The sequence below is a fragment of the Numida meleagris genome, chromosome 6, assembly GCF_002078875.1.
Source record: "Numida meleagris isolate 19003 breed g44 Domestic line chromosome 6, NumMel1.0, whole genome shotgun sequence".
Lineage (NCBI taxonomy): Eukaryota > Metazoa > Chordata > Aves > Galliformes > Numididae > Numida > Numida meleagris.
In genome coordinates this window covers 36,629,059-36,652,663 of record NC_034414.1, presented here as the reverse complement: position 1 = coordinate 36,652,663, position 23,605 = coordinate 36,629,059, and the positions used below count along the sequence as shown (strand labels likewise).

The 23,605-nt window shown below is 37.0% G+C and overlaps 1 protein-coding gene across 2 annotated transcripts in view; it reads right to left on the bottom strand.

The window, feature by feature from the left end:
* The window catches only part of NPAS3 (neuronal PAS domain protein 3), a 629,619-nt gene that overhangs the window by 60,743 nt on the left and 545,271 nt on the right, over positions 1-23,605 (bottom strand). For both annotated transcript variants that reach the window (XM_021402757.1, XM_021402758.1), the window contains one exon: positions 6,404-6,522. In XM_021402757.1, coding sequence (XP_021258432.1) covers positions 6,404-6,522 — 119 coding nt within the window. The remainder of the gene's footprint in view (positions 1-6,403; positions 6,523-23,605) is intronic.

Below are 23,605 nucleotides of genomic sequence, written 5' to 3'. Positions count from 1 at the left end.
CATCCACTGGTATGTAAAATTATGCTGTTGAGCTCATGGTTTTAACAGTCCTTTGTGATTTAATAAATAAAGAATGAAGATAATTTTGCTCTCTTCATTGTAATTTGGTCAGTTTGATTAAGCTTGCTTATATTCCCTAGTAAGTTATCTTATATACAAAGAATATCAGGAAAAGCAGGTGCAAATACCTGCTCTTGGCATTGATTAGATCTGTGATTCTGTAAAGCAGTGATCTAGGACTTAGAGGTGTATCCAATACTTGCAACCAATACAGCTGTATTCAATACTTGACCAACCTGATCTTCTATGACTGAGAGACCTGCCTGGTGGATGAGGGAAAGGGTGTTAAAATAGTCTACCTAGACTTCAGCAAAGTCTTCAATGCTGTTTCCCACAGTATTCTCCTAGAGAAGCTAGCAGCCTATGGTTTGGACAGATACACTCTTTGCTGGGTAAAGAACTGGCTGGAGGGCTGGGCCCAGAGAATAGTGGTGAATGGAGTTAAATCCAGCTGGCGACCAGTCATGAGTGGTGCTCCCCAGGGGTTGGTATTGGGGTCTGTCCTATTCGGTGTCTTTACTGATGACCTGGATGAGGGTATTGAGTGCACTCTCAGCAAGTTTGCAGATTACACCAAGTTGACAGGAACTGTAAATCTGCCTAGAGGTAGGAAGGCCCTACAAAGTGATCCGGACGGGCTGGATAGCAGGGCTGGGGCCGATGGGATGAAGTTCAATGAGACTAAGTGCTGGATCCTGCACTTTGGCCACAACAACCCCAGGCAACATTACAGGCTTGGGGCAGAGAGGCTGGAAGACTGTGTAGAGGAAATGGACCTGGGGGCATTCGTTGATGCCCGGCTAAGCATGAGCCAGCAGTGTGCCCAGGTGGCCAAGAAGGCCAATGGCATCCTGGCTTGTATCAGAAATAGTGTTGCCAGTGGGACCAGAGAAGTGATCATCCCTCTGTACTTAGCCCTGGTGAGGCTGAACCTTGAGTATTGTGTTCAGTTTTGGGCCCCTCACTACAAAGAAAGACATTGAGGTACTGGAGCGTGTTCAGAGAAGGGCAGTAAAGCTGGTGAGTCTTATGGGGAGTGACTGAGGGAACTGGGATTGTTTAGCCTGGAGAAGAAAAGGCTCAGGGGTGACATAATTACTCTCTACAACTACCTTAAAGGAGATTGTAGTGAGTTGGGCATCAGCCTCTTCTCCCATGTAACTAGCAATAGGACTAGAGGGAATGGCCTCATGTTGCTTCAGGGGAGATCCAGGTTGGACATTAGGAAATACTTCTTCTCCAAGAGAGTGGTGAGGCACTGGAACAGGCTGCCCAGGGAGGTGGTTGAGTCACCATCCCTGGAGGTGTTCAAGAAACATTTACATGTTGTACTGAGGGACATGGTTTAGTGGGAAATATTGGTGATAAGTAGATGGTTGGACTGGATGATCTTAGAGGTCTTTTCCAACCTTGATGATTCTATGATTCTATGACAATTTTGTGCCATAGTAAAGGATTTCTGAACTCCTGAAAGTCACATCTCTCTCTCTCTCTCTCTCTTCCCAATAACATTGGCTCAAAAGTCTAAGGTTATAGGTAAGATTTTGCTCAGTGCATGACAGCTGCTCTGTTTACTTCCAGTTACTGAACTGTCTGCAGCAAACTCATTGCCTTGTGATCTCAGTGGTTTTGATGCTTTAATGACATAAACATGGAGAATGTTGTTGACATTGACACTTCTTGTTGACACGGAATGTGCCAGAAGAGGGACTAGGTAGCACAGAAGGTAGAAAGTACCACTCCAAGTAGGAAGGTACAGCCTGCAGGATTTTTAAGATGACCTTTTCTTTGCTGATGGATTGCCAGCTTCTTGGGAAATAGAGAGGCAACAGATGTTGATTATCCCAAAATCAGATATTGCTACAGTGACAGTGGAAGTACTACAGGATCTCCCTATGTTTGCTTATGCAACTCTGCAATAATTTATCATGGGAGGTCATCTGCAAAAAACAGTAGAGGAAAGTGTATGGATATACATTAACACATGATGAGCTGGTTAACTTGAAAGTACTGGAAATTACTGGTTCTGTTGATGTAGAATTTGCTGCCTACTTCTTTATTCCTTTAATAATGCTTTGTTTAAGAGACCAGTAACAGACTCTAAAGGCTTGGACAAAGAAAATTGTAGCACAATCTGACATGAAGGTAAAAATTACAAAACAATAATAGGATACTACAGGGTAGTAAGAAATGTATTGAACAAACTTGAACAAAGTAGTTTTCAATTAAAAATAGCTTTGACATATATATATATAAGAATACAGGACAATAAAAACATTGAAGCTGGAATAACATAAGTGGATAGAATTACAACCCTTAATAGGAGGAAAGTGCAGAAAGAGATAAAATGGAGACAATAAAAATCCAAATGAAATAAAAAAAAAAAACAATTTCTATTGATGAAAAAAAGAAAAGAAAGAAAAAGGAAGATATTAAAGGGAGCTTATAAAGATGAGGGAGACAGTTTTTACACAGTCTGATAGTGATAAGACAAGAGGGAATGATTTGAAACTAAAAGCAGGTAAATTCAGATTAGATGTTAGGCGGAAATTTTTACTCAGAGGGTGGTGAAGCGCTGGAACAAGTTGCCCAGAGAAACTGTGGATACCCCATCACTGGAGATTTTCAAGGCCAGATTGGATGGGGCCCTGGGCAGCCTGATCTAGTGGGGCACAATCCTACCCACAGCAGGGGGCTTGGAACAGGGTGATCTTTAAGGTCACATCCAACCCAGGCCATTCTATGATTTTATGATTCTACCATATATTTTCAGTAGAGAAAAGCAGCAAGGCTCTGCATCATGTATCTTAGACAACAGCTGTAATGGTAATACATTCTGAGTTCTGCAGTGAATGGAATTATCATTTTTCTCTTTTTATTTGTTTTCAATGTGTTATGTCAGCTGACTACATTTTATTTGACTTTTTTTTTTTTTTTAAGATCATAGATTTACACAATAAGAGCTGAATAGCTCTCTAGCACTGTGTACAAACTCTTTTCATACAAACTCCGGGACTAAGTATATTCTAAATAAGGAAAATCCCATTGTAGGATGGTGCTGGGGAAAAAAATGAAAGGGAAGGAAAGAGGGTGGATTAATCATGTAGCAGCCTTCTCATTTCAGACTTTTAAGGTTATACCATTCATGAAAAAAAGGATATTATCTCCATCTTTTGGTATAATTCACAACTAATTAAATCAGTCCAGGAAGGGTCTGTAAACAGGGTTCATCTCATGTCAGAGCAGTCAGGAACAAAGCTTCTTTGAGGCACACATGTATGGATCTTTGTAAGTCTGTTAGTGTGGGTTTTGTTTCCACATTTCTTTTCACAGAAAATTAGTCCTGACTAGATCAACCCAAATGATTAATCAATCCCCTTCTCTGACTGTTTTCAATTTTATGTGATTTTCCTGAGGCTGGGATCACTCATTCTGAAAATTGCCTAAGCATCTTGTGGACCACCTCAATCATTTGCTGTCTAAGGAAAACATTCATCAGCAGACATCAAAGGGGAGAAAAAATAAAGACAGTTCTGAGTTCACCAAGAGTTTGGAAAAAGAAACATTTCACAAAGATGCAAAATTCTTGTCACTGCTAGAGGACTGAATCCATGGGGAGCTGCGTACCTTTGGAAAAGTTAAAACCTGACACTCATAAGATACCAAGTTCCTGGTACACTGCTCCCAGTGAATGTCTGCATGCTTGATTAGGAGGCGACCCACCCACAACAACACAAGGGCTTAAGGGAAGCTATTAACCACTAACTATTAGTGTTCTATGGTATTCTGAAGCAGTGGCTTCTGAGCTGCCCTGCTCCACCAGGATTTCCCGCAGAAACTCTACTGCACATGGCCCCAGCTGGCACAGTGCTTCCTGATTAAGGGCTGGAGGTTTTTCAGGGCCCTGGGTCCTCTGACACAGAACATATCCAGCTCTACTCATGAGCTTTGCCAGTATTACATAAGTATTTTTCCCTCTGATAATCTCTTTCAGCTGTACATCCTTAAGTCACATAGATCTTTCCTTATTTTTTATAAAATATATACCTAAACAAATTCCAGAGGCCTGAAGTTTGTTCTAGCACTGGACTTTTAAAAATCAATGAACAAGCTGGCAACTTTCCTTTAAGTATGGATGATGATCACTATAGCAGTTGAGTTTTACTATGGTTGCCTAGTACACTGAGAATGACGTTTAAACAAAGCAGTTTTTACTACTGCTTAAAAAGACACTCATATGATCCAACTCTGCTAAAATGAACATACAGTTTTACTGAAACTCACTGAAGCTAAAGATAATTATCATTCCATAGAACACAGAGTGACAATAATCGTGTTTTTGAAAAACTGTCAAAGTGCAATTTATATGACTGGACATAGCTGAATTCAGTCAAACACTGTTGGTTATAAAATCCTCCAAAATGTCAAAAATCCATGGAACTATGCCTCTGAATTTACACCTGCCTAGGATTTGCATGCTGTATCTGCAAGTTTATTCATGTGGATATGTTGCTGCCTCATGGAAAAAAATGGAAAAAAAAACAGGTTTTAGTTATAGACAGTTTTGTCAGCTATCATATTTTTACTTTTTTTCCATTCTTCATGTCTAGGAGTAGTTGCTTAAAAATGATATCTGTTTATTCAATTGTAATTGTGCTCTGTCTGTGACACCTCGGTTATGGTTTTCAATGTTTCAATGAGATATCAGCAGGTTTTAAAAGAGAAATGAAGTTACACTTTTATGACAGATATTACTGTGTCTTCCTTCAGTAAAGGATCTACTGAGTATTTCAAAAACTGTATTATAACAAGATAAAATCCACTTGTGTAGCTAGCCCATGTCCTATTTTGGTTCTGGAATCATGTAAGCTTGTCGGGAGTTCAAGAAGAAACAATGACAAAGTCACTTGTATGTCTTCCTTGTGTACTCACCTACATCTAGAAAAAATGTCAGAATGTCAGATAGCCATTCATAGATAAATTCTCTATTTTTTTTCCCATTACTACTGCAGCAAAAATATCCAGCAAAGCAAGTTCTCTGCCAATCTAACTTTGCCCTAGGTAGGCAATGCCTAATCATAGGCAATGCCTCATGACAGACCATGCCTAATAATGAAAATAAGTATAACTTCAATAATCCCTTTCATTCACCTCCTTCCTCCTGAGACTGACAGTATAATTTCCAGTCTCATACTTTCTAAGACTTGTAAACCTGTCAGTATGACCAAATACTACATGCAGTCTTTCAGGTGCTGACAACTAAGCAGATTGTAACTTTTGTTGTATTAAGAAACTGTTCATTTGGATCTCAAATTCCAATAGCAACTACTTTAATCACCTTGATCCAGAAACTATCCAACAGGAGAACTTTCATTCATTTGCCTGCAAAGAAGATACTTCTACCAGGAGAATTTTACTGCTCAGGTAGACTATCTTGATGTCATATTCACAAAGAAGATTTTGGGATGAGTGAACTGGGGAATTTTACTTCAAAGCTCCTCTAAATCTTCCTCTGAAAACTAAAAAAAATGCTTTTGAAATGTTTTTAAATGAACATTGATGAGCACCTTCTCTAAATGCACATACATTCTCAGACTGTCTTCCTTGCACCGTTCTTTTAACTTGTACAGTACTTAATGGATGGCATATTTCATTACACAAGTTGACAATGTTAAAAATGTGCTGTTGCTTCTAGTTTTAGTATACTGTAAAGGCAGTGATACCTACAGGCACTATGAGCAATATATGACTGAAGAAAAATGAGATTACTGTTGATAAGAAACAAGAGCATTTCATTTCTTAAAAGAGTAAGAAATACAGCAAATATGATCCCCAGCAGCAGATACCCCTCAGACAGACAATGAAAGAAAAACGGAGGATAAGTATCATTACGGCTTCTTGTTTCCTTCAGCTAGAACAGCAGTGAAATTAAATAGCTCTAGCAAACCATCCACATGGAGAAGTCCTACACCTCTGAGAAAACACATAACCTAAAGACAACTAACAGTCTACCTAAATGAGTAGTAATTTTCCTTGAGGGAAAAAGTGATGTTACTGTGACTCACATTCTTTGGGAAAATGTACCTTTACTGTGGAAGTGATGCTCTTTTGAGGGTCTTCATGCTTTAATCAATGTTTACTGTAATAATGATCAATTTAATGGATGTGTAGAACCACTACCAAACCTTAGGCTGGAAATAATGTACTAATGATTCTTTAACAAAAGAGTTGAAACATATGCAAACATGAAACGGTTTCTTCCTCTGACTATTAATGTGTCTCTGCTACATGAAAGAACATAATTTAAAAATGTCAAAATTTCATGCTACAATGCAACCCTTACCTTGTATCCTGACGATTTGATGTGCACTCCTCTCTTGGTCAGTGTAGATTTCATTCGGATGAAAAAAGAGCGCTCTAGAGTGTTGTCAGTGGTTAGTAAACTGGGGCTTGTAGATTCCACTAGGGAATAGAAAAAATACATATATACATAATTTAGATTTTATACATCCCCTCTAAGCTACTTTTCAGGTGCAATCCTTGAACTCACTAAAAATAAATGACTGATGGTTGCTAAGTGTGTTGTAATCAATTTACCTCATTTAGAAAATGTTTGCTTAGCAAAAAAAAAATTTTTGAAAAGTATATGTATACTCAGTAAGTCTCATTTTCAAGTTTTTTTCCCCACAGATTTTTTTTTCCAGAGATTTGCCTCATTAACTCTTTCTTGCACAGTTTTTCTATGATTGTATTTCACAGAATCATAGAATGGCTTGGGTTGGAAGGGACATTAAAGTCACTAGTTCCAACTCCCTGTTGTGGGTAGGGTTGCCACCCACAGGATCAGGCTGTCCAGGGACCCCATCCAACCCTCCAGGGATGGTGCATCCACAGCTTCTCTGGGCAGCCTGTTCAGTGCCTCACCACCCTCTAAGTAAGGAATTTCCTCCAAGCAAGATGCTTGGATCTAATTCTCCCCTCTTTTAATTTAAAACTTAACCTATCACTACCAGACCATGTAAAAATATGTCCCCCTCCTCTTTATAAGATCCCCTCAGATACAGGAAGGCCACAATGATGTATCCCTGGAGCCTTCTCCAAGCTAAACAAGTCTAGCTCCCTCAACATTTCTTCATGAGAGAGGTTCTCCAGCTCTCTGAACATCTTTGTGGCCTTCTGAATTATTTTGCTAGGTTATTTTATCATTTTAAAAGTAGTGGACTTCTTCAGTGTTTTATGAAAAGCAAAGGGTCACTGAGGAAGCAATTCTGTCTGCTGAAAGAGGCAGCAAATTCTGCAGACTTTTATTCCCAAGATTCCATTCCTTTCTTGCCTAGGATAGTAACTGCTGTTTGTGAATGCCTTGTTTTCCTTATTACTGAGGGTTAATTATTATCAATAAAGAAATGAAGCACCTTGAAGTAAAACATGCTCAAGTGACCAAGACATTATTATTATTATTACTATTATTGATAATAATCATAATTTATTTGTTAGCGACTAACCAGTGACGAACATTTTTTTTCAACTTTCTCCTTTAAATGGTGGATCTCACCTTGCTTGTCACTTCCTTTGCAACCATTTAGAAATAGTAAATAAATACTCTTAGTATAAATTGTGATAAACTACTGGTTACAACAATAATTGGCACCAAAATACTCTCTATGCAATCTTTATTCTTGCTATTTTTCACCCTGATAACCAACAGTTCCCTGCCTCTTCCTAAATTATTGTTTATGGGAAAATTCTGGAGTAGACTTTCAACTAATGGAGCTTAATTCACATTCAGTTTCAATCAGTAATTAACACTGAATAAAAAGTTATTTTGAAATTATTTTGAAATTATTCTGATATTGTTCTAAAGGACCAACCAAATTACTAGTAGAAAGTTTTTAAGTATTTAAGAAGCATTTGTTATGCAGTGAACAGAAACACCAAAACTTGTTTGTGAGCTTCAGATTTCATTAAAATGTCCTTATTTTATTGTGGTCACATTGTCTTCTGTTTGTGACATTTCAGCTCAAATGTGATGAAATAACTGACAACAGTGCTCCTTTCTTTAGTGTCTCATGATTTATCTTTTTTTGTTTTAGAGAGCATGGATTCGATGTCATTTTAAATGTACAGCTCTTTATCACTCGAGGGAAAAGCAGAGCCATGTTATATTTAGTACTTTCATTTCTTCTGATTAAATATGAATTACTATGAAATTTTTCTCATCATCTAACACACCATAATACGCCAACAGCTTTTTAATACACTATATAAGCACAAACTTCTGCTCTAAGAGTTTAATTTGCCCCTCTAATCCAATCACATCAACCTTATTTCTCTTATCAGAGATTCCCATTTTGAATTAAATGAGCTCATTAGTTTTAATCAAAAGCAGAGAGATCAAAACTTAAACGTAAATGCTTTAGATCAGAACTGTCAGTCAGCCGTGCAGTTCTATTTTACTAAAACACAAGATCAGAGACCCTTAGAACCAATTTTTTCTCGTAAGGGATGCCAAGAGCTTGAAGATGCTATATCCTTTTTTTTTTTTTCTTCCAAGGACAGATTATACATTTAAGGTTAGACTTAGAGTATTTTTTTTTTTTAACCCTGGTGGAAATGGAAAAGTATGCCATTCTGCTCGTCTCCTTCACATTTATTGGTGCTGGTCCTTGGAGACCTGAACAAATGTGAAGCCATCAGAATCCATGCAACAAACCTGTCCTCAAAAAAATTCAGCTCTGTTCAGCAATATCATCTGAGAAATGAAACCCTGAAAGGAAAGATATATGTTTCAGTGTACAGGACAGTGGAACTCTGAAACCACAACCTGGGTCATCAGGTTAGTAGCAGTACTGGTAAGATGAGGATTGTTATTAATTATTATTCAATACTCCCCAGTACAGTACTGAAAGTGTATATTAAGAAACCACAGCATAGGTGCTTCCTGCTGTGTGAAGAAATACTAAAATCAGCTTAACAAGTGTAGTTGTTGTAGTCCAGCACATTATGTTCTAGCACAGACAATAAGTACAATATGTCCTTCTGTGCTCTAATGCTAATTACCTAAATACACAGAAGTAACATTAATTAAACAGGCAATATCTCATACTTGAGAAATGATCTGGCTGTAATACATATGTACCATTCCCAAGAAATCTAAATTTAAAATTTCGTTTCTTACACAGATTCACGAAAGGAAGGAAAACAGCTGAGAACTGGTACTGTGTAGATGGAACTGACATTTTCTGGGTTAATGCTGCTGTATATCATGAGCTTAAAATTATTTTACCGTTGCTCTAATATGTACAAAACTTATATGTCTCTGTAAGTGAATGTTATAAAATGCATATAATTTATCCACATACTGGAACAGTGAATGTCATGTAAATACGTATTCTGAAGTGTTTGATTTTCTTTAACAAAATATACCTGAGAGTGTATCCATGGGATGGGATTAGTTACCTAAAAGTCCAGAACAGCTTATGAACAGCTTTCTGAATTTCTCTCAGGAGAGAACCATCAGGGCTGTAGTACAAATCTACATTCAGAGTTGCACCCACCCACAGTAGAAACAATGCTGTGATTATGCATGCAGGATTTTAAAAACAGGATGTGTACAGAACATATTTATCGATGTCAGTGAGATTTGCATAGGAATATATTGAATGTGGTTCATTGTAAGTTCTCAGGAGTTTATTTAAAATGCCTATTATTCAGCCTTTTCATTTTTTTCCAATTATGTGAAAGAAGGCTAGCAATGGGAGGACTGAAACTCTGTAACAATTTTTTGCTTCAAGAGATTTTTTTTGTTTGTTTGTTTAAAATTTGTAAGAAAGCCTGAAGTAAACAGTAAACTCTGCTTGACACTGTAGCAACTAAAGATGTCTCTTGTACTGAAAAACAGTGCTCCTGGGCTGAATTTCTGAATTTACTGAGTCTACACCTACTGTTGAGTTATAAAACTCTGAAACTGTGAGTTTAGAATGCTAATAATATGATAAAAGTCAATGCTCACTGTGTGTGAATGAAAGCACTGTCAGGCTTAGAAGTATAAAAAGTTAAGTCTGGATTGTCTTTGCAAACAGTAATTGTGTACCCTGTTGGGAAAGCACTTGCCTTTGTGTGTCCTCAGATACCTTTGGCAGGTACTGCTAAAGAAATAAACCTTTCTTTCCACTCCCTAAGCTGCTAAAGCAGTATAAGATTTATGGACACAAAGAATGTATTGTCTGTTTTGAAGGGGATGAAGCTGCAAGCCCTATGTGCATACAAAAATGCCATGAATGTTAAAATATTAATTAAGAACCACAGAGCCAAATGAGGAGACAGTATGAACTAGCAGCCAATTCAAAAAATTATTTACTTATCTCTTCCTAAGCATTTCTTCGTGAACTAGCCTTGTAGCCCTGAGCCTTCAATGAGCTTTGTCTTGGGAATAAACTTGGGCCTGGACCCCACAAACCAGTCATGCGTCATTTAACTTTACATGCTGGAACAGTTCTGACACTGGTGTAACGTGCACTGATAGATAAACATGCATATCATTATTTGGAGGACCGACGTCCATGGCTCTGATCTTGCAATGATCTGCAGATGTATTCCAGCATCTGTGTGCAGCCTAACCTCATGTTATAAAACAAAACAATGTAAAACAATGCAAATAATTGCTATTACACAGCAATAGCATGAGTATTGTCTCTATGACTGATTCACAAGCACATTTAAGTTCAGATAAACAATTCATCCTAGAAGAAAGAAGTTGTTCCAAATTTGATTTATGTCTTAAATAACAAAATGCTGCCAAAGCAGACTGAATAAACATTCACCTTCTGTTTTTGTGGGTTTTTTCCCCCCTCAAATGCATTACACATAATTGGGAGGAGAAAAACAGCATTTTTTAGGTACCAAACAGATATACGATAGGCTTCTCATTCTGAGGAGGACTAGAAGTTACAGTGTGAAAACCACATATCAACAAGGAATTTGAAAGGGAGGGAAAAAAGTTTATGGTTTAACACACAGGAAATTCTGGATTTGTTATCATTTCAGGAAGTTTTCCTTGGTATTAATTCCTCTTCATTAACTGCTGAAGTTTTTAAGAGACATTTTCAAATACCATCTATACAGCTCTTAAAACAGAAATGAAATAAGAGAACATGCAAAACAGTTACAAAAAGGGAGCTCTCTTCTCATTTCATCTTCTGCAAACCTCTTCACACATTTTTTTTAAGGTCTTTGGATAGGCAACTGAGAATCCTCATATTCAGATGAATAATTAGGTAATATAAATCTATGGTTTTCAGTTGGACTAGATGCATCTTTGCAAATGCTTCTATTTCTTTTGTGCAGTTTATTGCCTGTTACTAGGGATTAAAAAAACTTTCCAGGAAAGTGTAACCTTGAGCAGTTAACTGTTCTTTTTGTTGTTGTAGTTGTTGTTTTTGTTATATTATTGCCTCTTAAAGCGTGTTTTTATTCAGAAATTTGACTCTCAGTAGAGCACTGTCTCCAAGCTCATTTTCTCTCCATAACTTACTGATTGAATTTGATCATTTTACAAGCTAAAAGATCAATTTTTTCTAAATATCAGCAAATAAAATTCAAAAGTTTTTAGTTACGACATTTTTTCTCCAATACGTACATGTTACTGTGAAATTATACTTAGTACATGTGCTAATGCGTAGTTTTAAGTGAAGCAAAGTGGGTTCAGTCTGATTGCAGGCTGAACATGGGCACATACTGCAAGATAAATCTTGGTCTAGCAAGATGTTGAAGACTCTTGGAATATTTGGTTGAAGGACTTAAACACACTTACACACATGGGTAGCCTCCCTGAAGATCATCTGATGGGAATCGAGCTAATAATTTCTGTACACATCTCATGATCTTATTGGTGTGTTCAGCATCTTGCAAAAGGGAGGACTACATGAACTATGTAATTAATGTTGCAGGCAGGAAAAAAGAGGCTAGTTCATTATTCCCAGGCAATATTATAATTCTGTACTAAAAGGAATAAAATGTAGGAATAATATTTTTGCTCTAAGCTGTCAGAGTTATGAACAGGAACTTGAATTTCAGGATAACCAGATTTTGATCTTCGAGGAATTCAAAGTACTTGTATCTAATTTGGTAAGACTCTTAACATTTCAGTTTGGCTGTTTACGGAAAAGCTGAAAACCATAAGAATTGGACCACAGGCTTCTCGTGATCTAGTCCCCATCCTTCCTTTATACAGTGGGAATAATGCTGGATTCTAGCCAAGGCTTCACTGAGAAGGGGAAGGCTGAGGGAAGCTTCTCCAAAATAAATGGAAAGAACAATGACTTCCTCTAAAGAATTTATTGCTAGGTAACATTTTCAGACAAGATAATAAACTGTTCTTTCGTGTCATTCTACCTTCAAAATGAAGACAATACACTTTTCATGACCTATAGGACTATCAGAAACTCAAAGGCATAAAAACTTCAAACCCTATCAGACTTCTCTTGAAGGTTGGTTCTTTTAGTGTATTTTTTTTCCTCATCTCTCCAAATTTTCCAAACCAACAGTTGATGAGATGGTGTCTCAGATTACTTCAGTTAGTCTGCCATTATGTAAAACATCTAATTTTTTACAAATAATTTGACTTTCAAGTCTTAACATATATTTTCTTTGATAATTTATTTTCAACAATTTATATATATGTATATATGATTATCAGTCTACATGAGATGGAACATACAGTTCAGTATGTCTGATGGTTTAAAATGGCAGAACAAGTGACTATTTCAGGTACATACAGCCTCTCTCTTTAAAGTGATTAAAGCATATGCATTTAGGCAAAAGTCAAATCAGTGCAGTAGCAGTGAATTCAGACACAACAGCTGGAAGAGTAGATCCAGTTTAATATCTGATCTTCCTTTACCATGGATTTACAAGAGCTTGAATGGCTGTTGTGGTTTAACCCACCAGCAGCTCAGCATCACACAGCCGTTCACTCTAAATGGGATGAGTGAGAGAAGTGGAAATAAAATAGAACTCACCAGATGAGATAAAAACATTTTACTAAGACAATATATATATATGTATATGTATCCACAGTGCAATTACTTGCCACCCTCTGAATCACGCCCAGCTAACAATACAACTGCCCTGTGACTGATGTCCTCCTAGCAATGTCTTACCACCTGCGGACCAATGTCCAGCCAAACCCAGACCAGTGGCTAGCCCCTGGACAACTCTCCACAGCTTTACAGCCTTCCCCATGATGTCATATACTATGGAAGACACCTTGCTAAATTCAGGAACCTGCCCTAGCTGCACCCAGCCCCTTGCTGCCCATGCCATTATGAAAACAGCTCTTCTCACCTAATGCTCTGGGATTGTGCCCATCACACAGCAACAACCGAAACACTGGTGCTGTTAACACTGTCTAACCTGAAACCAGGACATGTTACACAGGAATCTGTTGACTTCACCTATTTGGCCACAACACAGTGCAGTTAGTCTTGTTAATTTGCATAGTTAATCCTGGCTTTTTGATATACTGACATCTTATTCCAAAGGAAGTAGTAAAAACCCCAGTGCTATAAAATTGATTGGGATAAACTAATATAAATACATTAAGGAGAACAGTTCCTTCATTTCGTGGGTAAATTCTGAGTAATCAAAGGCTTAATTCAGTTGTCCACACATAGGTCTACAGCATTTTTGTGTGCTGCTCCACAGTGTCTGAGATGTGCACAGACCACAGAGGACCTCCAGAAGACCCAAGATGTTTTGGAGTGGCCAATGGATGCCAAGTGTGTCTTAAGTAGTGCAAGTTCTCTATCTTTGTGCAACTTAGCCCATAAAAGGCTGGCCCAGCTCCCATATAAGTAATTAGGAATGCTATGAAAAGACTTTAGTCAAGTTCCTGAATTAGTATTTTATAATTTCTAGCATCTTGTGCAATCTCATGCACAAAACTTTGCACATGCTAATGTTCAGTCTGGTACATGTAGTTACACCAACCTTTGAACGTGTTTGTGTTGCTCCTCCAGGTACAACAGACTTAACACTAACCACAGGCAAAAGTAAGCCAGATTTCTCTACGGGATTCTACTGCTGTTTTACCAAAGAATATGGACAACTGTGCATGCAGTTACTATCAAAATAAGTTATAGTTTCACATACTAACATATCTACACAATACAAATTTAATGGGCAAAGTACATTTGTCTGAGATTCTTGTGCTTTTTGCAAGTGTAAGATTTTGCAGTGAAAACACTACTATGTGAGTATTATAGTTTGGGCACATATCAGACTGCACCTGCAGAGAAATAAACCATGTTTTGAAATGCTTTTCTATAGTTTTAAAAATAATAAGCTTACTATTTTTTTTTTAATGGACTGTAGTTAGTAGGACAAATTAAAGTACAGACTCATTGATAGACTTTCCCTCTTAAAACAGAGAGAAATTTTGGAATGTTCTACTGTTCGTGCAGAACAAAAGTGATCAGAACTACTCTATTGGATGAAAAGGTACTACTCTAATGCCCCTCAAAACTTCCCTTCTTCTGCTGCTGCTTCTGCTTCCATTTCCTCCAGACTAGAAATATGTCTTATCAGGCTATTAATTCCCTACATATACAATTTACTTCCCATGTAAGCTTTATCCCAAGGAATTCTTTATATATCTGGTAATATATAGAATGAATTAGATGCCAGGATAGAGCTGTAAATAAAGTACTGCCAGGAAGAAGCAATGAATAAGATTCTTGTTTCTCCTATGGCATCAAAAGACAGATTTTACAACAAATTTTGGTAGGTCAGTGATCTGTGAAATGCATAGAGCTTTTCTGCCTGTTTGAAAACAACAAAATAAAGATTTGCTATTAAAAGAAGTAATCATAGTAGGAAACTTTAACTCTGAAAAACCCCTTGGAAATGTTACAGTCTACTGGACTTCAATCCATTATCTAAGCACTTGCAAATGTATCCACGTTCATCCGATAGACCGAAACAACTCTAGAAGAGCTGTTACGGTCTAGTGAGTGAGTGGTACATAAACCATACTGTGCATGAATCTCAAACTTCCTTCTCAGCTTTTAGATTTAAAGCTAATTTATTTTAAGCAAAGAAATAAATAATCTGAGCTGACCTGCTGGCTTGGTTTCACATGAGGTCAGCAACACTTGTAAATTTTCAAGGTTCAGTGACAGTCCCAAAGAAAACTAGCACAGCAGAATGGTTTCCTACCATTTACTCATGCTGAAGCAATTCTAATAAAGTTTTAAACAGAACACATCCAATGGTTTGGAAAAGCACTAATGTACAGGAGTCCGGGATCATAAGTAATAGCACATCTATCCTGTGCTAGGGAGTTGATATGGAGAAAATATACTGGGGAATAAGTAAAAAACATAGGAGAAATGTACCCTGACTAATTTGGAGGGTAAAAACTTCACTGAATTTCCTGAGAGCTTCATGGGCCTATAGGAAACACAGGACTAGACTCGAAACCTCCTTTGAGATGTGGCTGGTTTGCACAACCTAAATGATTGTTATCCATACTGAGTTCTTATAAAAAATTTTTGAACATTTTCTTTCAGCACAAAACTGCCACTAAATGCTGATGCTGGTCCCCCTCTTTCATGCCCTAGCAGGATCAGATGAGGGTATATTTTTTCCCTTTTGCTTGTTTTCTGCTCTTGCCTAGTAACTTGTGAATCATTAGCTGACACTCCAGAGCATAGCTGTGAAAATAACTGTGGTTCAGTGCTGCCAATAAAGGCTCACTAAAGTTCCTTCCTAGCACATGGCATAAAAAGCACCTCAACAAACATTAAAATGTCCCTTCTGATGTTGCCTAACATTGCCAGCCTGCTTGGGCTTAAAAAGCACAATAAAGAGGTTGCTTTCCAGATTTTCATATGCCAAATGGGAGGTGCTTTTTGGTGCAGCTTTTCCCCGAGGGAAGGAAGAGCAGGCAAGTTACCTCATGCTGCTCACTGGCGATGTGAGGATGATCCCACTCAGGGGAAACATACGCAAGTTTCAAAGTCAAGCTGCTGTTCGTGGATGTTTCTGTACTCAGTAACTAAGCAGCAGGAAAGTTCAAGAGAAAAAATGGGGTATCATAAAGATTGTCTTTGAGAGCACATGACATCCAGCAAAAGCTATTATGCAGCAGTGCATGTCTGCCAAGGAGCAAACAGTACGAATACGAGAAGTGGGTGTTTTAAATCTTAGTGGAATACCCCTGTAAATATAGTCACTTGAGGAAACTATTTCTTCGGAAAATACCTTTTCTGCTGTTGGGATATTTTGGGGATTCTATTTTCAGTACCTCTGTTCTGGATCCAGTGGAGCAATGCTTTTATCACGACTATAAAATGGTTATGAGCCAATTCCTCATATATAAAACAGTCAGTAACAGTGGGGCTTTTTTATGACAAACATGATGTCAGACAAAGGGCATCAGGACTTAGGGTCTCTGTACTACAATACAAAATAACAATACAGAAACACCTTTGTGAAAGCAGCTTGAAAACCCATGCTTTCTATTAAAAAGTCATGTTCAATCTTCACTGTTGATAGAACAGAATAGCTAACACAGCGAACATTGTATATCAGAAAGGTCAATAGTTATTATGAGCTACAAATATATTTTTTTTCCATCCTTCAGGCTGTTTAGCGCATATCACAGCATGAGCAGCTGTCTTCTTTAATGCTTTTAAAATTAGAATCCCAAAGAGGAAGAAAAAATTACATTTGCAATGATTGCTCTTTGCTTTTGTAAGTTTACTTTAATACACTATTTTATATACATGAGCCTTCCATGCAGGCTAACCAAGGGGCAGTAGCCAGTCGCTAGTATTTCCTGGATTGCTGTATCAGTGTGTATAGAATCCTGCCAAAAAATCACTTTGCACAAATCATGTAACATTGCTGTATAACCTTTTTGGGAAAGTACATAGCTACTGGGCACATGTTTAAACCAAGCAAGCATACGTGTGCAAACACAGAGTCATCAATACTAACGGCAAACATTTATTGGTTTAGCAACAACAAAGAGGACCACTTGATCTACCACTTTCAGTTCATACACTGAAACTGGTGAAAAGAAGTGACAAGATTGTGGCATTGTTTTTTTTTTCAAAAAAAAAAAAATTGACTACCTGGTTCATCTTTGCTATTAGTGATTTCCTGCTTAAAACTGCAGACAAGTTCCGATCCTGTTCCCTGGAACTCAGTCATATGGTTTATACGAAATTGTTCTATTTTCCAGGTTTGAACTTATCCAGACGTGTTGAATGCAAACTGGTATTTTACAAATATTTTGAAGTATGGATGACATGAAACTCTTTTCTTTGTAAAACAACTTTTAAGGTAATTTAGAGCAGTTCAATAATTAAAAACAAACAAACAAAACAAGTCAGGTTTAGAAGCCATATACAGTCAAGGGAAAGAACAAATATAATTGGGAAGGAGAACATTTTTCCCCATAGGGCTTAATGTTTGGCTCATAGATAACTTCATTACTGGACAGCAGCAGGAGGTATGGTGTGAACTCCTTGAAATGGTGAAAAGTGTCATGAATAAATGCTGATTCTTTGGGGAATAAACAAAAACACTGCAGATTTGCAGGATGCCTAGAAAGTCCTGTCCTAATGTTCCTTGTGAACTACTTTCTCCAGCTGCATGGCTACATAGTTAAGAAGACAGTCAAGCAACACTTTTATAGGAAATATATCATTTCACATACTCAGAATCTTACTACCCCTGTGAAAAACAAACAAACAAATGAGTGTGGCAAATTATGTTATTTTTAAAGAAAAAGAATAATGGAAAAAACTGAACAATAAAGTCTCTCCCATTCCTTGCCCCAACCAAGTAACTTTGAAAGTATCCTGTGAATAGAATCATTACTTAAACATGAAAATACTCATGTCTTCAGCATTAAGCATCCAAATCTATTTCTGAATGCTAGGACCATTTCTATCACTGCAAGATTTGCTGTGCAACTGTTCTCTCTCATCTGTCATACAGAAACCTCCTGATGTGTTCCGGGCTATGCAGAACCAGGCAGGCTGCTGATCCTGCTGCTACTGAGGAACATGCTAGCACAGCTGGCACGGCAGGTAGCTGATGCTATTGGGTGCACTGCCAAGTTGGTAGCACCTCCAGCAGCAGTCCTCACCTCCAACACACTTTCCTGGCTGCAGTATAGGTAAGAAGTCAAACTATCTCAGTTTCTCTATAGCTTTGTCCTCTATTATTAACCCTTCCCTTTCCATTTTACACTGATTTCTCCTCAGGACAGCATATTTAATTAAAATAGGGCACCAATATTCCTAAGTTGCAGTGTGAGGGTTCTCTAATGCAGATAAATTAGCATTTATAGATTTATTTGCTGAAGCAGAGTTCACAAAAATAATAATAAAAAAAGTTTAAAATAATGTCAAACATTATGCCATTGAAACTCAGAGAGTAGAGAACAGGTATCTCCAAAAATAACAGATGTGAGGCTGCTGCAAACAAATACTTAACAGTAGTTTCGGTGGACTGCAGCCATGCATTACTCTTAGGAAGCAACTCACTCAAATTACTTGGTGAAAACAAACATTAAATGAACCGGACATCTTTCTTTTATTATTTTTTTCCCCTTTATTTATTTTCCACAGTGGAATTAAGAAGGTTTTTGACAGACACAATCAGGATCCATCATACTGCACAGGAAACAGCATTTTAAAAATCAGCCCACTGTGCAGGTATTTTGGCAGATTTATTGCAAGGCTCGAATGATAAACACTTAACAGGATGAATGCTACTTCTGCTTATTTGCTTTATTTTAACAACTGGAACAACTTCTTTTTCTCTAAACGCTTCTTCAATTCAAGCTTTAAGTGAAACAAAGCCAAAATCAAGACAATAATCAGAAGATGATCAATAATAATTGCTCTTCCTTTTTCTGTTACTTCATTTTTCTATCTCCGGTGTTTGCCAACTGAGTAACTTGTAAAAAAAAAAATCATTTAAACATGGGCAGAACACAGTATGTTGGTGAAACTTCCATAGAAGAGTATTTTCTGAGTTTTTCTGAGTTAAATTTTTTTCTACATTGTATTTTTGCAACCCTGGAGCCTGTACTGTTTCTTTTTCCTCCAAGTCTGAAGATCACCCCATGGATTAACAAATGATTGAGGATTCTCTCTTAAAAGACTCTTTAAAAAACTGTCAGAATCAGCCTGAGACAAAGATTTATTATGAACTATTTAAAGGGCTTAATATATGTATCCCCAAAGAGCCCTTGGAGCAAACTAGAAAGGAAGAATGGAATTCTCAAAGAATGGGAAAAATCTCCAATGCCTCACTTTCTTCACACCATGATTACTGTTTACTCAAAGGATAAAATGCCTAACCTGTCACATGAAGTCTTCAGAAGCCATATTACTGCTGATGTACAGTAAAAAAAACCAAAACAATGAGCCTTGACAGTAATATGCCTAAGAAAGGCAGCTGTAATTTGCTTTCTAACCTGTTCGCTAACACAGTAATGTGGGTACATCTTGTAGAAAGAGCTGATCTCCTGACCCTAGCAGCAATCAAATGACTGCCAGAGTGTTTGCTGTCACACAAACTGTGACCATTACCTTAATTATACGTTACCATATAACAAACCTTCCCTAATGAGCAACTCTTCTCCCACCTGTGTGCCAGCTAACCCTTCTGTCCTTGAAGAGTACCACTGCAGATGATTTCAGTTTGAAATGTGAAAAGCATATCCATATGCATCCCTTCCAATAGAAAACAAATATTACATATTTAAACAAAGATTATTGGTTATTAGAGTACCAAGATAAAAATTACAGGCTTGTACTAAAGAAAGTGAATTAGAAAGAAGCGTACCATCCTACTGCTAAATCTTTAGCAGAACTGGATCTTATCTTTGAATTTGTTTCCACATATATATACTTCCATATTTACACATTCTTTTGTATTTACAGAAGATTATAAAATACTTTTAAATTCTTCACTATGTTTCTAAAAACTGGAATAGTACCTGTGACCACAAATACTTGCTTCCCTTCATAGAATCGTAGAGGTTGGAAGGGTTCCCTGGAGATCACCTAGTCCAAACCCCTTGCTAAAGCAGGTTCTCTTCACTGACATGAACATCCAGCATGTTGCATTTTTTTCTTCTAGTTTTTATCTCTTTTCCAGCATCTTATTTTATTCTACTGTCTTATACTTAAACATTTCCAACCATGCTACGATTTACATGATGCTGTATCCTTCTAAGCAGAAGATGATTTCCCTTGTCACAGAAGTTGTCTGTCATATACCTCATACTTAGTACTGGTAAAAAGAGAGAAAGAAGGAAGCACAGGAATCTAGTTTTGGTTTTGGTGTATCTGGGTTATTAAACCTCTCTTTTTATGGGACAGTCTCAACATTTTACCTGTTCCTGCTAAACATATACTTAACCTAGGCAAATAAATGGCAAGGATCCACAGATTTCCCATCTGCCTTGTGTTATACTTGAATAGTGGGTGTCAGTGTAGAAAGCATTAAGATGCAGCTATTTCCATCACAAGATAGGAGGAACATGAGGACACGAAGAGCAGTCAGAGAAGACAATTGAACAATGGAGCAATGTATGAAATTTTGCACTAACAAGTGCAAAATGCAGCATGCTTCGGAAGAAACTACCCCATATACTGAGGAATTTTAAATAACTACATATAACTAGGCAATAAAAGGAAATGAAAATATCTCAGCAAAAACATCTGCTCTGTATGAAGAACTTTATGACTAAAAAGTTAAACGAGATGTCAGAAAACATTAAAAATTATATAAAATTAATAAAGAAAATACTACAATGCCATTATGTAAATTAATAGTACATTGCTTTATACAGAGTACAGGGTTCTGGTCATTCCCTAATAAAGAAATGCCTAATGGAAACAGAAAAAGTGTAGTGGAAGCACATATGAGTGGAGATTATTGAGGTTATGTGTATTTAGCTTTGAGAACAGATAAATAAAACGTGATGTGACAAACATACATAAAGTAATGAATGATACACAGAAGGAATATAAGGACATTTCCAATAAATTGGAGGGGAAAGACATTTAGAGCTGATAACTTAACATGAAGCTTTTTTGTGTTAAGATAGGAGTACGTTCTGAAGCCAAGGAGATCTGTGGTGAATCTCTTGCTAGCAGAACTCTAGTTTGAGCACTGAAAAATTCAGCTGAAGTCATTACAAGTCCTTGAATGGACTTAGACCAGTTGGTCTAAGGTGTCTGCCTTTGCTGTGTAGGTATTACTCAAAACGTTGATGTTTCCCCACTCTACCACATACATGGCAGAAAACAACTTGCAAAGCTTACCTATTACCATTACGTGATTATTCCCTAAGAATTTATGCTGAAGTCCATTTTCTCAATCTTTACAGGTAATCTTTAAAGTTAAAAGATTGTTGTTAAGCAGCTTGTATAGAAATGAAGGCTTTATAGAGAATAGTAATCAGAATGTTTTCAAAGGAGCTATAGTATAAATGAGCATGTTATATATTGTAATCAAAGACTTTTGCTGTCAGATGATATTCTGTATATTAGAAATATTATAATTATTTTAATTTTATTCTGGTATCTTTTTAATGAGTAATTATAGGGCAATCAGGAAAGTCTATAAATCTTACACACAAACATATTCTATGATACATGTGGTTTTTCTATAAAAATTACAAATTGTAATAGTTAAATGAATGAATTCTAGTGAAATACTGTATAAGTAAGTTCTTACATACTGTACGGTATTACTTTTCATGTGAAATTATTTTGGCTTTTCAAAGCCAAATGTTGACATAAGAACAATAGTGATGCATGGTCTCTTTGTATGCTCTTACTGCTTTAGTCAGGACATACTCTTTGTATGATTCACTGTTCCAAGGGAAAAAAAAAAAGTTCCTCTGTTAAGAAATTTAATTTTAGATGACTTTGATTAAGAGATATTTATATCAGTATACAAAATAAAACTCATCTCTCTCAAAAACTGTATTTAAAAATATGTGCACTTTCCTATTTAGGCACTCTAAATTCTTCTAGAAAATCTCAGTACAGTGCAAATACTGATTTCTTATAAAAATATTATTAGCTGCTTAATATAATGAGGTGTTTGAATAATGTTAATGATTATCTTATCATATTGGTAATTTTTGCATTCTGTTAGCAAATTTTGTTTTTGCTAACATGATGCAAAAGTTGTTAATATAATGAGTCTCATTGTATTAGCAACTTTCTATCACGTTAACAAAGATTAAATTTGCTAATGTAATATGACAGTCACTAATGTAAGATTAGCGCAGAGACCAAAATCTCTGAAGACCTCCTAAAGGTAACGCTGAATATGTAAGCAATGCTCTTTTGTTTTTCCTTTGTTAGCTATACTTTGTGTACCTTAAGTGTCACACACTCAGTGAATATTCTCAAGAAAGGTCCATTTTATCAGACACTAATGGAGCCATGAGACATTTGATGCAAAATCATGAGCCAACAAGTTCCCTTGCTAGAAGATAAGCGACTCATGCAAAAGGGTCAGCTGATATTTATACAACATGGAGAAGTATGTTCATAAAGACTGATTTACTAATGTTGCTGATTAATTTATATAGGAGGACCTTCTCTGATAAGCATACCGATGCCACAAAAATATCAGTTACAGTGAACATCCTTGGACTACATTGCTCGTGGTGATCTCTCAAAAGAGATTTCACAAGTTAGAGAAGGTTTATGGCAGAAATGCCACAACATTCGTAACAAACAGCAGAACTCAGCCTTAATACAATGACTTCCTTTGTGCTTGCATACTGCAATGTCAAAATGGCTACACTGCTCCATCCACACCTGAATGAATGAAGTAAGATATACTTCAGCATGCATATATCAAAGAAGATTAAGAGGCTTCAGCCACATCAATGCTCCCTGTCTTATGGCACAATTCACATGCTGGGGGCAATGCTTCTTCTTGCTCCCTGTCCCAGACTTTGAATGTGAGGAGCCAGAGAAGCTGCAGCACTGTGCGAGAATGGAAGTGCAGAACTCCCTCCTCAGAGGAAGCCAAGTCTTTTTTAAATGATATGATGTTAATGAGCAGCCATGTCATGGTAAGTTAAAGAGCAGCAATGCTCTGTTTAATACAAGAAAACCTCAGAAGTGCAGCTTGCTCTCACCTCTGACTGATTATTTTAGGCCAAGCCACCTGCCAAATCCTGCAGTCTGGAGAATATTATCCTTCTTACATTCCATCTCAGAACTGCCTACAAAATAACAGTACTCCTTCCTAAATTTTGCATGCATTCCAGAACTGGGGTTTAACAAACCAGAATATGTGGGTGCCTGAATACAATTCTGGATTGACAAAAGCGAGAATGAAACCCAATAACTATTTACAGCAGCAAGTAATTAAATGCCACTGAAATATTCTGAGGAGAAAGAACAGCTGCTTGTCTGTAGTCTGGGCTGGAAAACCATGGGACAGAAAGACGGCAGATACAGGCTTTCAATGAACAAACTCCGCC